Source organism: Pieris napi, chromosome 10, assembly GCF_905475465.1.
Source record: "Pieris napi chromosome 10, ilPieNapi1.2, whole genome shotgun sequence".
NCBI lineage: Eukaryota > Metazoa > Arthropoda > Insecta > Lepidoptera > Pieridae > Pieris > Pieris napi.
Window position 1 is genome coordinate 10,823,108 of NC_062243.1, and position 18,722 is coordinate 10,841,829.

At 33.2% G+C, this 18,722-nt stretch overlaps 2 protein-coding genes across 2 annotated transcripts; both read right to left on the reverse strand.

The window, feature by feature from the left end:
* Positions 1–308: 308 nt before the first annotated feature.
* Positions 309–7,949, reverse strand: LOC125053377 (tyrosine decarboxylase). The gene is made up of 10 exons (XM_047654722.1): positions 7,468–7,949; positions 5,765–5,816; positions 5,481–5,551; positions 4,165–4,401; positions 2,369–2,908; positions 2,112–2,301; positions 1,663–1,727; positions 1,330–1,544; positions 786–866; positions 309–467 (listed from the first exon to the last, which is right to left on the reverse strand). Exons 1-10 carry the CDS (start codon positions 7,780–7,782, stop codon positions 362–364), a joined length of 1,872 nt encoding a protein of 623 aa, XP_047510678.1. The 5' UTR covers positions 7,783–7,949; the 3' UTR covers positions 309–361.
* A 5,337-nt stretch (positions 7,950–13,286) lies between these two features.
* On the reverse strand, positions 13,287–15,810 carry LOC125053319 (integrin beta-PS-like). The gene is made up of 3 exons (XM_047654640.1): positions 15,531–15,810; positions 14,290–14,453; positions 13,287–13,531 (listed from the first exon to the last, which is right to left on the reverse strand). Exons 1-3 carry the CDS (start codon positions 15,760–15,762, stop codon positions 13,385–13,387), a joined length of 543 nt encoding a protein of 180 aa, XP_047510596.1. The 5' UTR covers positions 15,763–15,810; the 3' UTR covers positions 13,287–13,384.
* Between the last annotated feature and the right edge of the window lie 2,912 nt (positions 15,811–18,722).

Here is an 18,722-nt window from a genome sequence, read left to right on the forward strand (position 1 = left end):
TTAATCGAAATTTTAATTAAGAAGGTACATATTTTTAAACGAAATTTTTGTAGGGGCTTATAATAATATTTAATACTAGATTAGAGTGTGCCTAGACGTTTTTTCGTTTTAATACTCGTAGTTTTTGACTTTATCAGTAAAAGTTTAATTGTATATGAAGAGTATTTTAAAGGTGTTGGAGGCCAGGTGTAAAGCCCGCGAAACGCCAACTCAGTTTAATAATGAATTAAACACTATATATTATATAATTTCAAGGTTTAAAATTAATGTAAAAAAGTAAAAGATATTTTTTTTAATTAAAACACTAATAATGCTCGAAGTATTGTATTAGTTAAGTGGGGAATGCATAATTTCGGTAGGGTTAATGGGGTGAGTGGGCGCGGCGTTCAGGCGAAGCTCCGGGGGAGGATCCGCGACGGCCGTGGTTTGGGCTCTTCAAACGCACCATCGTGTCCAAGTGCCGAAATCTAATAAAGGAAATATATTTTATTAGCTAAGGTAAAATTAAACTTTTGACCTTGTCTATATAAATAACGATGGAATAAATATAATTTCAAGATCTGAAGTTGAATACTCGGCAATCCCTTAATAAGAAAATGGTGACTTAAACTGTTCACATTTAGTTCAGTTAATAAAATTATACATATAAGGAAATATACTAATTATATCGCATTCTTGTTCTTAAGAAACTGAAATTGATTTAGATACTCAAAGGTCTAATTCTTAAGAAGTATATTACTCCAAACCATTCTAGTAAAATTCCAATAGACAATAATTGTTCTCACCTGAGCGGCAAGTCGTTAGCATCGTGATCAACGCTTTGGAAGAAGAATGCCAAAGGCCAACTTATCCACGATGACTGCTTCCTATAAATATGTATACAATCAATAAAAGTTGGTTGTCGTAATAACTTCAGCAACATACAGTTTTATCAGAACGATAAAGTAGTTTGAAAATATATTATAAAATTAAATAAGTGTATCTTGAATTGTGATTATTCAACGCGTTTTATTCCTCTAAACACTTTATTATTTTAATATGTTATACGCGTTTAATAAAACAAAAACATTTTATGTGTTTTTTTTTTCTTTTTTTTTATGTGTTTTTTTTAATATTCTAGGTTTTAAGATTCAAATATTGGTTGCGTTGAATTCACTCCAGATTTTGTTCAATAAATAAATTGGCTATCCATCATCCTTGCTATCTAGACTTTAAAATAACTTTCGAACTTATCTTTAAATATCTATAAACACAAATGTGTGTACAATTTCTGTACTAGGTATACATTTATTATAATATGTTAAAATAAATACATAAAATAATATTTACGGTGTAGATGGCATGAGCTCCGATTCTGCCTCAGATGGCGTGTCTGGTGTAATTGGAACCATTGGAGGTGGAGTCAAAGGTGTAGTTGGAACCGGAGGTGGTGTTTTGTTAATCGCAGGATTATAGATCTTCGGATCGCTAACCATCCGCACGAAAAAGGAACGCTTGTGTGCTAATGCCGCGCGGTTGCGACGTGCGCGCTCGACGTTTAAATCCTGAAAAACATTTAGCATGTTTATCTACAAATTGTAGATTATATAACTATGGAAAAATCTACAAAATCTACACAGATTATTTTTCATAAATCCGTATTATAGAAAAAGTAATGGTTACCCTTTCTTTGTCCGGTCCTTCCAGTAATTCAGTAGCAAATTCAGTTATGACATCCCATGCGGTTTCTGAGGAAATACATAAATAAACATTTTTTGATTGATCAATTGTTTGTGATTTAAGATAAAAAACGGCAGAACTGTTTAAAGTTCGTGTTACGTTCTTGACATTGGCATGGCATGGATGCGTAACAACAGGTGCCCCATAGCTACTCGTGTGGTATATGAACTAAGAATGGATTTAAATATTAGGGATAGGTACATTTCAAAGTACATATATAAATTATAAGTCTTTAGCGCTAAAGACACAAATCAAAGAGTGTAGAGTTTGATTCCCCAAATATAGGTATGGTGGGCAGAAAGGTTGACATTATACTTAACTTACTGCTAATATGTATAACGTTAATTATTTTAGTTTAAGTATATTGGCCCATTTAAATTCACAATACATACCTATATCATCGCGAGTGGCATGCTGAGCGACCACACAAAATCTGATCACATATTTCTCTTGAACATACGCAGGGACCATATGGATTTTTCCAGATGCATTTATATTAGTCAATAACTTCTTGTTCAAGTCATCTGTTTGTTTCGGAGTCTCATCAGGGCCACAAATAAGTCGGAAGCAGACTAAACCTAACTGTAATACACGAATAAATGTAATAGATGAAGCATCATAACCTAATCTTGAATGAAATTACGATTACCTTGACATCATTGCAGACTTCAAATCTTTCGTCTTTCTTGACAAGATTTTCAAAGTATTTTGCGAGTTCGCAATGGCGTCGTACATACTTTTGTAGGCCGCTGATACCATAGCTTCTTAGTATAAACCACAATTTGAGGGACCTAAATCGCCTACTAAGGGCAACACCCCAGTGGCGATAATCGATGGCCGTGTGGTCATAGCAATGTTGCAGGTACAAAGGATCTACTACCAGAGCCGATGTTAAAAGGTATCGGTTGGTGACCCACAGAAGTGAGCAATCAAAGCTCGTTAACATAAATTTGTTAGGGTTTGTATTAAATGAGTCAGCGTATTCCACTCCTGCTAGGTGATATTTATGTTCAGGGCAGAGGAAGGCACCTCCAGCATACGCTGCATCAACATGCAGCCAAACCGATGGGTATCTCCGAACAACAGGCCCGATTTCAGGAAGGTTGTCAAATGAGCAGCCGGATGTTGTACCCAACGTTGTGCTGACGAAGAATGGCACTAAACCGGCTTGTTCGTCTTCTTCCATTGACTGAGGTCAAATAAAACACTTTATTTATTAATTAATCATTTTGACAGAGCTACATTGCAATTAACATCATTCATATTAGTTGGGCTAAAAACTTCGTAGGCTAACATAGGAAAAATCTTTTTTTACATAGAAATTAATTTGATTATTTAATTTTTTTTTATTCGCCTTCGAGAGCGGTACAACAATTATAGCGATTATTTTTATAGTACGATGAACGTCTTTAGCCTTAAAATAGGCTCCAGTTACGGCGATTACCTCTTCATCAGTGCAAAATAAAATGTTAGTAGATATATAAATGACAGTGATCATAGAAATAACGCAAAAATATATTATTCTACAGCTCAACTACAATTTTATATTGTAAATATTCAAAAAAATTGCAAAATACTATACAAAAATCGTTCTTTCTTAAGAAGCGAGAACAAAAACTAAATACATACTTACCTATGGCTGACAATTCAATAAACAAAACACTTAAAGAAGGAAAGGCAATCTAATATATACCATTGGATAAACATATAGTCTATGTGATAATGAGTTTATTAATAAGTCCGCTTCAACCCGTAGTATTTCAGGAATTTGAAACAAGCCATTAAGTGCGCGACCATGTCTCGGGGAAAACGCCGAGAACTTTTCAATTACCACCGATTATTCGGCTCGCTATGACCTACTGACTTCCTTGGCAACTCGTTATCTATTTCAATTAAAAATACAGAGATTAAACATAGCCTATTTGCTACTTTACTATAGTTAGTTAAAAATACAATTGTAAACAAATAGCTCCCCTAACTACAAATAACTAATAACTAACTAGTTGTACCTAAGACATTTAAAGACGTTTAAATGGTTGTATTTTTTGGTGAAGGACATAACCCCTGACTAGGTACTAAAGTTAACTGTTAAGGTTCTATCCTAGTCCTAATTATAAATCAACTAATTCTAGTATGAAATAATTATACTTCTACCCTTGCACAACTTTCGATCACTTTATATATTTTGTTTCAAATCGACTAATTAATTTGATTTTTATAATGAGGTTTCACTGTTCTAACGACAACAAGGAAACTTGAAACACCATAGACCACATGTTAAATGTAGATAAAAATATGTGAATTGTAAAACATTTCTGCATCTAATTTCATTATGAAATAAATACTGTTTTGACGGAGATCGAACCCTGCACAACAGAGTTATAGGCCATATTAATCAATCAGCTTTATATTACTAAAACCAAAATATTAATGGAAAAATAATACCTCGTTTAAAGTCTCCCCTCTCAAAGATCCATGATCGTCGGGCTGTAAAATCCGCAACTTGACAAAGCAAATCATAGCTGCCTTTTCGACACATGAATGGGCCTCTTTAGAACAATAGGCTATTAGCTTGGACAGCAGAAGTCCCTCGTCGACCGTTGGGAATTGGTGCTTGAGTCGCTTGATAGCCGCGGCGCGGGCGGCAAGCATTGACACAAGAACACACTCACTCGCTGAACCCTGTGGAGGGTTAATTCATTAATCAATTTTAAACACATATTTTTGAATTCTTTCTCTTGATATTATTAATTGTAACAATCAAATATACAGTATTTACAAGTTTCTTAACCTACACAGTAATAATAAAAATAATTAAAAATTAATAAAAAGAAAATTTGAACAAGTTTAAAAAGTTTGGTCACTGTGGCGGTGTACCTTTATCGCTGGCAGCATTTCCTCGCTGTATTGCGATACGTACGTACTTCTTTGCATTTATCTACCGTAACCCAAACGTATAACTAATAGTTTAAAAATAAACGGCTCAAATATAAGAGTCTTTCCTCCAACTTCGATTTTGTTCCCTTTGGAGTAGATACTCTTGAGCCGTGGGGTTCAAGTGTACAGGCGCTAATTAAAGATTTAAGTTGGCACCTGGTAGATAGTACCGGTGACCCCAGAGCTGGTGCTTTCCGCGCTCAACGAATAATTATCGCAATACAGTGAGGAAATGCTGCCAGCGTTAAATGTACAATGCCACAGGGAAAAAACTTTTTAAACGTGTTTTTTTTTTATTACTGTGTAGGTTAAGTAATTTGTAAATGTCACCGTAAAATTGTAAACACCGTTAGATTGTAATATATCTCGCGAGATTGTAAACTGTCGAAAGATTGTGAACCTCAACGAACTGCTTAAAATTTAAGGTATTATTATTCGGTAGTTATATGAAATTGTTGGGAAGTAAAATTAATCTGTAATTGACCAAAGAAGTTTGAATGATAACTAAGTTAGTGTAGTACAATCTACCGAATAATAATACGTTAAATTGTAAGCAGTACGCTGAGGTTCACAATCTTTCGACAGTTTATAATCTCGCGAGATAGATTACAATCTAACGGTATTTACAATTTTACGTTAACATAAATACCTATTGTATAAGTAAATGTATGTTTTACCAATTATAAAGCACAAATATATGTTTCTTTTCAACATCCTAAACATTATTAGACATAATCAAATGAGTGAATCAAAACAATCTTAAATTTAATATTCTTACAAAGAATGATTATTTTTTCTGAGAATGTAAAAAGAAATTAACTTGCCTCTATTACACCACCACCTTTGCTGCCCTCCTCGAGAGCTAAGAATGCCGGAGGCAAGCCAATAGCTTTTCCTAATGAACAGAAAATTATAGCTTATCTTATATACCTGGAATTATTTATGAAGAAAACTAGCTGAATAAAGTTTAACTTCCATTACGGATAGATATGCTTGACTTGGTGCGGAGAATTAAAAATATCATAAACCTTTATGAAATATTAATGTCCTTTATCAAACTTTAATACTATACATTCATAGTAAAAGTTTAATTTCGTATTAAACTCACCCATCCAATCCAACATGATGATTTCCAATTCAGTACAAGCAGGACTTGCAGCCTAAAAAAAAGTTTAAATTCACTTTTGTTAGGTACACCCAAGGCTACAATATTAAATAATACTTCCTGTCTGATATTTGGAATATAGAAACCGGATGTGATGTTTTCTAGCAATCCCTGAAGAATTGAATGAAGATTCATATATTATTCGTCGTACAATAACGATGTGCTGCCTATTAACAACTAACCAGCTTGATTGTCCGCAGTTTCGCCCTTGTTGATTTTCGTGTATTTTAGCAAAATTACTTTTAGCAAGTCGATTGTCATTTAAACCTCGCATATCATAAAATTATACTATATTTTGGCGAATATCGTACTAAAATCTGTATGTATAGTATGTAAGGATTCGTTTTCGTAGATTAGAGAAGCTGGTTTATTAAATGCTAAAAGTATCTGTGTAGAAAGCAAGTTTAAAAATATGAGCAACGGTTCATAGTAACTCGATTTTAAGAAGCAGCGACCCATATACTAAGTTTTGATTTTATAGATCTGTCTATCCTGAATGGTTCATCAACATAGAGCCAGGGCCCAGAATCTTGAATTGGTTTTTTTTTATAGAACAGGGGGCAAATGGACAGGAGGCTCACCAGATGTTAAGTGATACCGCCGCCCATGGACACTCAATGAGGGAGGGCTCGCGAGTGCGTTACCGGCCTTTTAAGAATTGGTACGCTCTTTTCTTGAAGGATCCTAAGTCGAATTGGTTGATGTCCTATATCGTGTGAATATCGAAACAAAAATTATTTTCTGAAAAGACTTTTCAAAGAAAGTCGTGAACCGCATAGTACCAAAAAATAATACATTTCAATTGTACATGACCTAAATAAACAATAATCAATATCACCCAGCCCTTCTTGTAAATAATTACATTCTAATCAATAAGTTGCAAGCATATTTGCACACATTTCTATCGACGTTCTGAAAGTTCTCTGTTTAATTTAAACTTGTTTTTGTGTAGAATTAGTTTTTTCGTCTTTTGAATTTACGTCATTAAAATTCCTTTACAATTATTTAGTTTCAAAATCTATTCACAAATCTTCACATACAAATTTCTAGGGTTTCTTTCCTTAGGGTTGAAGTCTATATCACTATCTAATTATATTTGGGATTCGAAACTTGGACACCTACAATGTGTTGTCTAAATAAGGAGTTTATTATGTCTCATAAAGATTACTCCCATACTAGCACACAAAAACCCCGAATTCGAAATGAATATATAATTTTTTTTTATTACCAGCTGACCCGGCACACGTCGTTTTGCCATGTATATTATTTCTAGGAAACATTTTTTTACTTCAATTAAAATATCTATCTACTATAATAAAAAATAGGGGTTTACGGTAGAGGGCTGACAAATAATAGTTGTATGTATATTTGTATGCTGTATCATAAAGAAATAAAAACAAAAAGTTTTGTCTAAAAAATAAAAATTTAGGGGTGGGACCACCCTTAACATTTAGGGGGATGAAAAATAGAGTATAGAGTAATAGAGTCCGATTCTCAGACTTATGCATAAAAAAAATCATAAGAATCGGTTGAGCCGTTTCGGAAGAGTGTGGGAACGAACATTGTGACACGAGAATTTTATATATTAGATGTTCCGTGCATTTTTACATTATACAGGTCATAAAGTATAGATAAATAATACTTACCCATGAAAACCCGATACATCCTATACCAGCAGAAAGCATATCACCAAGAATAGAAGGATACGCGTTCCCCGCCGGAAAATAAGCGTGGAACTGTGGATGCTGCCAATGTGTCACACCGGGCATTATCTTATTCTCTACATCCTTCATAACGTCATCCCAGTCCTCCGGATGCTCTGGTGCCTCGGAGGGCAACGCAGTGCGAAGGTAGCCAGGTTCGACGGATGGAGTCACTCGCCGCGAGCTTAAAGTACTCATGTACGTGCAAATGTAATCAACCATCTCCTTGCCCCTAACACGGAACTCTTCGGTGTCCATCGTTCTATGTACTTTCAGTTCGGAAGAGGTAGTGGTGTTACCGACGCGGCGTCTACTGACTGACTCGAAGACTTTACGCGGCTCTCAAGGATCTAATATAGCTTATAGTATATGACGCGGGGGCGACAATGCGCGGTCAACCACTGACGATTCTAGAGCAAACATTTATAGCTGAAATATTTAATTTTCAATTGATGCGGTGAACAGTGCTTAAATTAAACAAATGTAAAACACTTAATATCAGCTAAATTTAATAATTATATTAAACTTTTTGTATGTATGTAATGCGGCAAGTCATAAATTTATTGTGGTTGTTTTTTTTAATTAAACTTTTTACAGAATAGGTTGATTTTGTTTTGCGAGATGTTACAAGTTCCTAATGAATTAATTCGTTCTACTTAAGTAGCCGAATCCTGAATTCGCTGCTTTTATTGCTATTTTTTTTGCTAACATTTATAATCAATAATAGAAAACATATTTAAATAACTGATTTAAAAAACCACTAACGTTCATGAATATTCCTAATTTCTTAATTAGATTCACCCTTTTAGGAGTTTAATTTTATATAAATTAAAAAGCTCGTTTAAGCATCAGTGGTAAAGATAAAAGATTTTACAAAAACAAAACACATAAGCATGAGAGATATACGCAAGTGTCGACTGTTCCTTTAAGTAGGAACTTCGATAATTTTATAAAAATCGAGTAACCACTAATGTCGCATCTTCTCATAGACAAAGTATTTTGTGATTTTTTTAATCTACTTCAAAAAAGGCTCAAAGTTATCATTTTCCTGTATGTATGAGATATTTTTGAAATTGGAGTGTTGTCTATTAATTCCAAGCAGGTGTGCTTTTCGCTTTGTTACTCTGTTTTAAGTTTCTTAAATCTGTAATTTCAGTTTCTGTTTTTTTTTTTTATCTAAGAATGTACTTAATGTTTCTGTTTCGTATACATATTTTATTTTACAATGTAATCTGTTTTGGCAATGTTGTATTGTCTTATTGTTTTCGTTCAATTATGTATATGTTTAGCTGGAAGATTATAAATTAATAATAATTAGATATAAATATATACATATTTATGTATATATTATAAAATATAAAAGGTATTACTTTTTTGAATAATTCTTTCCTAAATTGGAATATACCTAATGTAAAATAAAAAGGATTATTTTGATATAAATTTTAGTTTTTGAATTAGGGGACGAATTTGCAGGTTTTAAACTGATATTCCTTTTCTAAAGTCTGTTCAATAACATAGGCAACTATGTTTCATCGTTAATTACACTTCTGTTGTACAGAAACCTAATTTAATTTTTTATACTTTGTTTTCTATAAGCAAACAATTAAGTAGATGTCACGATGCGAAATGAAAGTGACATTTCGCAATTATTTAATAATTACTTTTTATGTATAACGTAAATTAAAATGTTAATGAACATAAACAAAGACCTATTGCTAATTTGAGATTTTTTTAAATGTTATCTAAATCGCTATAGGTAGGTAAACAAAATCATATATTGTCCTAATATCTACAATTTATCGTTAATTTTAGAACCTCGATTTTTGTACACGTGTCTTATTCTCACCTTACCCCGGCAGAGATGAAGGAAAAATTATTAAACAAACTGAGTAATAACATATATAGCAGGGGTGGCATTGAGCGGGGTGTTGGGGGTGTCGATGAAGAACGCCAAGTAGTCGCCTCGCTGGAACGCACATTCTTCCCCGCCTCTGAATACCAATGCCATATTATTATGTGAGATCTCTCTATTGTGCAATATACATCAAGGGACCGACTTCATTGACATCTCATTCGATTGAAAGTCGTATCACGCTTTCGTTTCGAATTATCCAATAATTCAACTTACTGTTGATCACATTACTGTTACATCTGTTATCCTACATTTCACGCCTGAGTGTAGCCACCCAAGTCACGAGAGTTCTTTTGAATGAAAATGATCTCATTCTTGAGAATCCCGATACGTTCAAGTATTACGTAACGCAATTTTTGGAGATTATTGACCCCCCCCCCCCCCCCCCGTGTTGCTCGCCGTAACGTTTTTCAGTACCCAAGTATAGTAAAACGTTTCGTGACCACCTAGTGACTCTTTAGTTACTATTATGTGGTGTAAGTCGGAAAAAATATTAACAATAACGCGTAATTTAATCCCCGCCCCGCATTGTAACGTTTTACAAAAGGAAAAAATACGTTACGTAATACTTGAACGCTCCCATACGTCCCATACCAAACATAAAGGTAAACAACGTAGGACACCTTGGACAACGATAAATGAGGTGATAAGCCATTAAGAATAGTAGGATATCGGTAATGGAGCAGCGACCTTCGGCATCCTACCCCGCAGACGTCGCATCTTTAGTATATAAACAGAAGACTCACGACTAGTAATCATTACTTCACACTTTGCTCACTCCAGTCAGCTTCCGTCCTGCCCTTCAGGCGATTGACCACTCCGCGACAGCCCAAGCCGAGGTCCCGCAGGAAAACGCCTAGCGCAAGCTCTAGTTAAATTTCGTCATAAGTTTAATAAATTTATTTAAAAAGCTACTTTTTGATCATTTTCTTTCTGCCTCGTAATTAGCTCTGCTTATATGTATGTATGCTTATATGTATATATTAATTATTGTGACTCTGTTAATTAACCTTTTGATTGTATTTTAAATTTTTGTTTATACATATTTTTATTTATTCTGATTGTTATTTTTTCTTTAATTTTAATTTATTTTATTTTAATTATAGTTATATTTAGTTAAGTAGTGTTATTTTGAGTTTTTTTTTTTGTTAATAATTTTTGCATTTCTTGTACTCTGTAGGTGTTTCTTTTTCAATGATCCACATTAGAGTTGCCTGGAAGAAATCGCTTGTTGGCGATAAGGCCACCCGTTGCCTTATAACTTTTGTAACCTGCTTTTTTTATTTTTGTTATGTGTATGTTTTTGAATAAGGTAATAAAGCATAAATAAACAATATTGTATATTTTTTTATTAAAAAGTTTTATCTTTTAATAAAGATTTTGTAATATCTCACGAGTTGAGAAATTTTGTCTCCTGCATGACATGTCTGAATAATCGTAAAGAAGAAGCCTGCGCTTCGCGAAGGGCCACCGTAACCCGTAAGCCTTGAATTACCAAAAAATGATATACTTAAACCTCCCTTATATTCTAGATATTCATGAAAACTGCAATATATTCCGTGAAGTTTCAGATTTTATCACTAACTGACAAACCGATCGACTTGTTTTTACATAATATAAAAGTTTGTAGGCCTTATCAAGCTCCACGACTTTTCTCTGGAACTCAATTATACATCTCTCGTTAAAACAGCGTTCTTAAGAAACGTTTTGTTCGACCGTTTCTCTCTCGGATTTAACAAATCCGACTACATTTTTTTTTGGACTAAACTCACAACTAACGTGGCTTTCTATTGTTTAAATGTTTAAAATCGGTTCAGTAGATCCAGAGATTACCCCTGACAACATTGCCTTTACAATATTAGTATATAAAACGATCGGTTAGTCAGACAAATTCAAATTTGGACGCTTTTAACTCTTTCGTCTCTTTCTGTCAAATTATGTTTATATTGTGGTGAAAGAGACAGATGACTAATTTAATAAAACGGGGCAATTGGGCAGATTTATTGTTAAACGGTTTTATTCAGCTTGTTTGGGACAAAACAAGTAATTAAAATTTGACCTCGTTGACGGGTTGATCTGAAATTTGGTAAGCACCTTTAATTGAAATGACAATTACAATTTAATACATTCATTTTTCAATCATTGAAAATCCATGATGGCCGCCGCTTCTAAATGGCGAATTACATATTTTATGATTTATGTACATAGATCACTACTTACTCAATATAGGTGTTTTGACACCTATATTGAGTATATACCCATATTGAGGAGGCTTGATTAGGAGAATAAATGTGTCTATGAAACTCAATGAATTAAAAAGAACAAGAAGTCTGTGACAAAATTAAAAACTTGAAAGCAATAATAAATATAGAGTACTCATTTTTATTAATAATATATAAATGCATTCGCGCGTTAGTTTTTATAATACGATAAGAAATATTAAAATGTATGAAATAACTAGATATTGCTACAATGAGATTAGAAATATATTAACAACATTTTTTATATTCTGATATGATTTTAACGACTTTTTCTCGAAAAAATCTTGTTTAAATAAAAATTTACGACGAAGTATTTTTTTTATTTTAACAATAAAAAACAAATATTTAATTTTTATATTCATCACGAGGGCATAGTCTACTCACTACTGTGTCTCCCAGCTCTTTGGGTTAAACATTTCTGTCCTTAATTCTTAATACTATAAGTTGTCTGTTAAATAAGCTTAAGTACCCTACGTGAATTTAACCGCGAAAACTTAATGTCACTAAAATCCCGTTTAAGCTTTACCTTCACAAGGATTATAAAGACGAATTTCTTGTGCTTAATATAATATTCTTAACACAGATTTAGGTCCTTTACAAACTTAGTGGTTGTGAATATTAATCTACAATCGCAAAGCTTACAAAAGTTAAAACCGTAACTACAACAATCTGATTGTTGTACTGCGTAATTCCTTGTGACGACAGCGCTACGGATGTAGAAAATATAGCCATTAAGAGGTTGTCAAATTGTAACACATTTTTGTATACATGCAGGAGTATGTCAAAATGTTGATCATAGGAGTCATAGATCATAGTTTTTGAATCTCCGCCTAAAGTTTTTGTTTGGAATTGCGAAAGCCTATCGGCAATCATTATTGGTTTTATAGTCTAGCTGTTTCTATTTTTACTTTATCTTCGATCTTACTCCATAAATAAGTCTAGTCTAAGTCAAGGTTAAAAATATTTCCTGATAATATTCTAATTTCGAAATATTTTTCATAAACCGGTCGCCCTCTTTATAATGGCATGAATACCTTCTGGGAAAGAAAATGGGCTTGTTGAAATCTAATTTCTCGTAACCATAACGGGCGGTACTCGAAACCGATGAGCTATCTCCGACAGACGCCCGACTCATATCAATTTCTTAATTGAGATGGCGGCTTCTTTGCCGCATTCATAACCTTTTAATATCATTTAAATAATAATATATATATTTTTATAAGATAGATAGTCATTTTTTATTAAATTTTTATTTAAAAGCCATAAGGCTTCGCCAGCAGTCGTTCTCGGGTAGTCCAAGCTTAATGTACCGAGCCTTGCCTTACAGAGCTGAAAGGGCGATATATTACATATGCTTCACATATTTAACATGTTGGAATGTAAATAATGAAAAGCTAATGGTCCACTGAACTGCCTAGAGTTTTTACAATGACTTATTATTATACTACTACTGTATATAATAATAAGGTTAAATACATGATACAATTATGTATTGATTCCTACTTTATAAGAATATTTTCCCGAATATAGTTATTTATGCGTAATTTGGTTTATACTATGGATGACCGGCGTGCTGAAGATATCTTAAATTTAGAAAACAAATTGCATTTATTTTTATTTATGAATTATTAAACTACAAATTATACACAACTATTTCTATTCTTTATGTATATTATCATCATGCATTTTACTCTTCAAGAGGTTGCTCTACTTCAGAGACTTCAGCGTTTTCCTCCGCGTAAATGTGCAGTTCATTTATGGAATAGGGTCCCTCATTACATTTTGGTCCATCACAGGAGAAGTTATCGTATTCACAATGATCACCAATTATTACCTGCAATTTAACAAATATTTTATGATTAATAAAAATCTAGACCTCCGATTAATCTAAATCTCCGTAATATTATAAAAATCTAGACTAAACTTCTAACTTCCTATTCACACATTCTGTCACAACCTGTAGCCACTTTAGACATGGCAGACACATTTCTGCGTCTATTTTCTTAATTATTAAATAAAATCAACTGTCTATGTCATCAAAATCTCTACGTGAACAAATATCAACTATTGTACGAGCCAAGGCTGTATATTTTGCTCACTTAGGCTTTCTTAGCGTTTTATAAGCTTTTATAAGCTTTTATAAGCGTTGTGATTACCTAAATCGTCGGAGTTACGCCCCGAGAGCAGAAGAGAGAGCCAGACGAAGGCACTCTCTACAGCACTTCAATTTATAGCATTATTAGCAATTAATTAATTATCATTTATTATTCTGTTATACGTTAGTCGTAAATATAGAGTGAAAATAAAATCCTCTATTACATAAAGCATCCCGTTGACCCAGGAACCGTAAAACTATATAAATGTGTTATAATGTAAGAGTACCTACTGCAATTTCACTATACCTCTATTCTTCTATCATTATTTCTAAAAAAAATTATCGCTTCAATATGTCAATCAATAAATATAATTATTTCCATTCCACGATCTTGATTTCAGACCTCGTAGTTAAGTTACATTCACAATTGTTTAATTAACGTGCAGGTAAACAAATCAATACATGATATATATATTTTTTTATTGAAAAGATTTTACCTTGCTTGGATTCTCAGGATCGGGATTCGCATTGCAAAAACATTTTCCGCACACGCATTTCCCCCTGGCATGGCATTCAGGTCCCTCTGTCATGCCTTCCGGACGACAGTTATTTTCCATTTCCATATCCTCGCAAGCACATCTTGCATTTTCGTAAAGACTCACTGTCAAATACCGAATACGTTTCATACAAAAATGTTATATCGTTAAATCTCAGTTATGTAAGTTGAAATCCCGTTGATTCTTTAAACATATATTCAACTAAATTAATATGTTTTATAGAAAATTCAAATGGTGTAATAACTTATTAATAATGGCATGCAAGAAAACATTTTTGAAGTGAATTTTCTTCATCGGGGTTGGAAAAAAATTTTGTGTAACATTTTTTCGTTACGCGTCACATTTTTCCGTTACGCGCCATATTTTGAAGTGAAACTTTTTTATCGACGTATGGGAGAAATTTTGTAGCAGGTTACGCGCCATGTTGCTTTTTGAAGTCAAACTTCTTTATCGGCGTTGGAAAAAAATTTACACACATTTGTCACATTTTTCGGTTACGCGCCATCTTTACTTGTCCCTACCACAGTTGATCCGAAGAGATTCGAAGCCTTTAGTAACAAAAATATATAATAACGATAACAATGACAGTAATACTAATAATTCTATTACAATTAATGAAATTCTGTAATAATCTTAGTACTACATAGTAGTACAGTAATAAGTTAAAATGAAATAATTGTATTTGTATTCATGTCTATGATAATAAAAGCCTTTTGTAAAACTTTATCTAATTTAACTTTATTTAAACAATTTCTGTAAAGTTGCATATAGTAGATCATTTTTCGAAAAATAAGGTCATAAAGAAGTTTCACTTCTTACGTGTGTACACCTAGTACACGCACACATTTTTTTTTTAAATGTTAACGACAAATAATCACGAATTAACATAGTTGTTGTCTGGAAACCTTTGGATAACTTATTTAAGTAGGTTTCAATTCATATGATTTTTCTAATGTACTAGCTGTGCCCAGTAGTTCTCAGATGTTAATTGATCCAAGCGTCTTACAATCTTTTTTGCTATTCAAGAGAAAAATAAATTTAAATACGAAAGAGCAATAATTGTGATTAACGCGTTGAAAAAACAAACTCTTTCGCTAGTATAGATTTTACAAAGTTTGAAGCTTTCGGTACTCGGGTTTGGATAAATCTGAACTTTGCACTCATTGTGAGGGGTTACTTACTTTCATAGTTATGTGTTCTCACTGTTTCATTACAAAATTGTTCCGCAGTGTTTGTACTTTCAGAGAAACAAACACTCTTTGAGGGGCACCAAGAACATTGTCCTAGCTGCAAGCAGTCCACGCATGTCTTTTTAATTCTACATATCCAAGACTCGTCTAAGCTAGCTATTTTATACGAATTTATTGACACAATTAACAAAGTCATAAACACCAAACTAAAGTGCGTGTTCATTTTGAAGTTGCTAAAACACTGGTTCCGCAAGATAACTTAGCATGTCATACAGCGTAATTTACTCTGATAACCTTTGTACTGAACTTTACGTAAATATTTAGATCATAGGTATAATGCGCCTAGTTTAAAAAAGTTATGTAATTGATAGTAGGTTCTTAGCCGGATTTTTCTGTAGTTCGTAATTCAGAAAGTGTTTTAGTTGTGTTAATAAAATTACATCTTTGGTATTATTGATGAAAGACTTGTATTTATAAATAAACTGAAAAACTACTGGACTGAATTTAAAAAGTCTTTCAGCATTAGAATGCTGCATTATACATGCGCAACATATGCTATATTTATTTGCAAACAGTAAATTGTTGTGTAAATCACTGATAGGGTGCTAGTTATTTATAAACTACCTATTACTTTTTTGAAAGTTGTTCGTACTGTTTAATTGCTTTTGTTTTAACTTTAATACCTACATTCATTGATTTTTAACATTGTTGAAGCACACTTTTTTATACTACATATTACGAAGTCGCAGGCGCATGTCCATAAGTGTCAAATGTACCGAGTATCGGTTATTGTCTATTACTGTCCGTAAACCATTTTCAATTAAGTATAAGAATTTGCGAATGCTTTACACTCAATATAGTCTCACGAGATTTCCTTTTTAGAAACAGTTACAAGGTGTATTTCTACCATAAATGTCAGAATGTAATATTTCAGCGGTTCAGCTGTTTAAATGAAAATCAACAATTCAATTCAGATTGTACTGATTACTTCATCGGCTGTTGTAGGTACTCATGCTCCTATACTTTTATCTACTTATTAATAAATCAAAATAAATTTGATTGCAAAGTATTGATTAATAATAAGTTTTTGGCAATATTGCAACAAAACAGTACAATCATTTGGTTAATCCTACTACTAAAAGAAATGTTAAATCTTAATAATCATGAAACAAGGTATTATTAAGGCTCTATAGACTACAAGCCCATGAAAAAAAATACCTGTGAAATGAACCAACGTGAATAACGCTTAGAAAGAAGGCTGTTACTATACCTGAAAATAACTCTGAGCACTATGCCGTCATTTCTGAGCGGTACATGTGAGTACGTGAGTGAATGGAATTTCTTAGATACAAATGAGGAATTTCGACTAATTATTAATGAACGGCTTTGTTATAGTGTATAGATGATTAAAAATAAACTACTACTAGAATTTTAATTAATGACACAATTCACATTCAAAAGACTTATCTTTGGCCTCTAAAAAGCTTAATCCCACTAATCGCGTGCATTTTAGATGATAGTACCATGTAAGTACACTTGTCACAGCCAATGTTTTTCTCGTCGTCGTTTTCTACATCTGAAATTTATTCATTTCACTCGTTCCACGGCTGGTAAATTTTCTTTCTCAATTTCCACATATTTTAACGTTTTCTTAGTGACGTTTTTCCTTTTTTCGTTTCGGAGCAGTGTTACGATCCGTTTGAGAATGTTTTAAAGTTTTTTTCTGTTTTTGTTTTTCTATTCGTTCTAACTCTTTTTCGTATTGCTTCCTGTTTTTCATTTTTCATCTGCTCTTTATTTTCATAATACTTTCTCCAAGATACAGAATATATGGCTGCTGGAGTTCTTTGATTATCTTTTCTTGCTTTGTTAGAGAATTCTTGCAGCATCTGGTGATTTAGAAATGGATCAGATGTTTTTTTAGTGTTAATTCTCCAACAACTGCTGAAGCTGGTGGTACTCAAGGAGGTAGTGATACAACTGATGCTGTATGAATCGAAGAAGTCAAAGCCGGTTCTGGCGATTGTTCCTTAGGTTTTTTTTCAATACTAGACATAGTGGACGATAATGCAATATCTTCAAGCGGTAGAATTAGAAATTCGTCTAAGGACACGAGAGAGCCGACGTCGAGGTAACTGCCAGAAAGATGTAACGTCGAAAGGGACAAGTCAGGAAATGAATCGTTTTTGTTGGTATCGAGAGTTGAATTATCTGGATATATCACATCAAGTTGAGAAGATGCTAGATTTCTATTCCTGGATTGTCTCGGCTAATGGTTTTGGTGGTAAATGTATTAGGGCTGATACTGTTTGAATCTGTACAGTAGGATCTGAGTTACCTTAATCATTTTCGGTCTCGATTTCTTGTATCCAATTCACAATAGCTAAAAATGGTACTATTTTCTTTTGTTGAAAATTCCATATTATGTGACTTCTCAGATTCAGTTTCGATACAAATCTCAGCAAATCCTATTTCTGAGGGAGAGACTTTTTCTAACTATTTTTTTGTTTTAGTGATGGCTTCAGATGTTTTAAAACTTTTTTAAAGCTTTTAATTTCCGAGTGGGTAACATCTTGTGACTGTTGACCAACGGCCTGTACATTCTCTAAAGTATTTCTTACACATTTAGTGTAATCTGGACTATTTGCATCGAATGGATAAAGACCACAGCACTTAAACCCACTTTTTATGTTGTCGGAAATGTTGGGATGTTTTAATGCATCATTAAACAATGTGCATAAGTTTGTTTTCGTGACGGCAGAATAATAAATAAATAAATAAATATTTTTACCGGTGCAAATACGCTTACGTCAGCTGGTTGAAATATGGGTGGTGTTGGGCGGAAGGGCATACAAAATAATTTGCAGTTGTTCACATGCCGTACTTAGCATTAAGGACATATGCGATTTATGCCCATCTACCAGTAGAAGCACGGGTTTTTATATTATTTTCCACTATCCAGTTGTTAAACTAGTTCAGTTCAACTCTCATACAACCTGTCTCCGATCTGCCTAAGCACCAATCTTGGGGCATACTATTTACTACAGATTTTGGTGGTCTAATGTATGGAAACACAATACAAGGTGGACACATATCTCCATTCGCATTTAATAATACCGTTATGTTTCCTTTTTATCACTTGGCTTTATTTGGTATAAGTTTTTGAACCCTCTTGGGCCTAGA

Excerpts from the sequence above, each read along its gene's own strand:
- LOC125053319 (XM_047654640.1), bottom strand. The coding sequence starts at position 15,762 with ATGAACACGCACTTTAGTTTGGTGTTTATGACTTTGTTAATTGTGTCA. Across the intron at positions 14,454-15,530 it reads GAGAACACATAACTATGAAA|TGAGTCTTTACGAAAATGCA; the intron begins GTAAGTAACCCC and ends GGTATTTGACAG. Across the intron at positions 13,532-14,289 it reads ATCCTGAGAATCCAAGCAAG|GTAATAATTGGTGATCATTG; the intron begins GTAAAATCTTTT and ends GTTAAATTGCAG.
- LOC125053377 (XM_047654722.1), bottom strand. The coding sequence starts at position 7,782 with ATGGACACCGAAGAGTTCCGTGTTAGGGGCAAGGAGATGGTTGATTAC. Across the intron at positions 2,909-4,164 it reads GAGGGGAGACTTTAAACGAG|TCAATGGAAGAAGACGAACA; the intron begins GTATTATTTTTC and ends ATTTGACCTCAG. Across the intron at positions 1,545-1,662 it reads AAGGACCGGACAAAGAAAGG|GATTTAAACGTCGAGCGCGC; the intron begins GTAACCATTACT and ends AATGTTTTTCAG.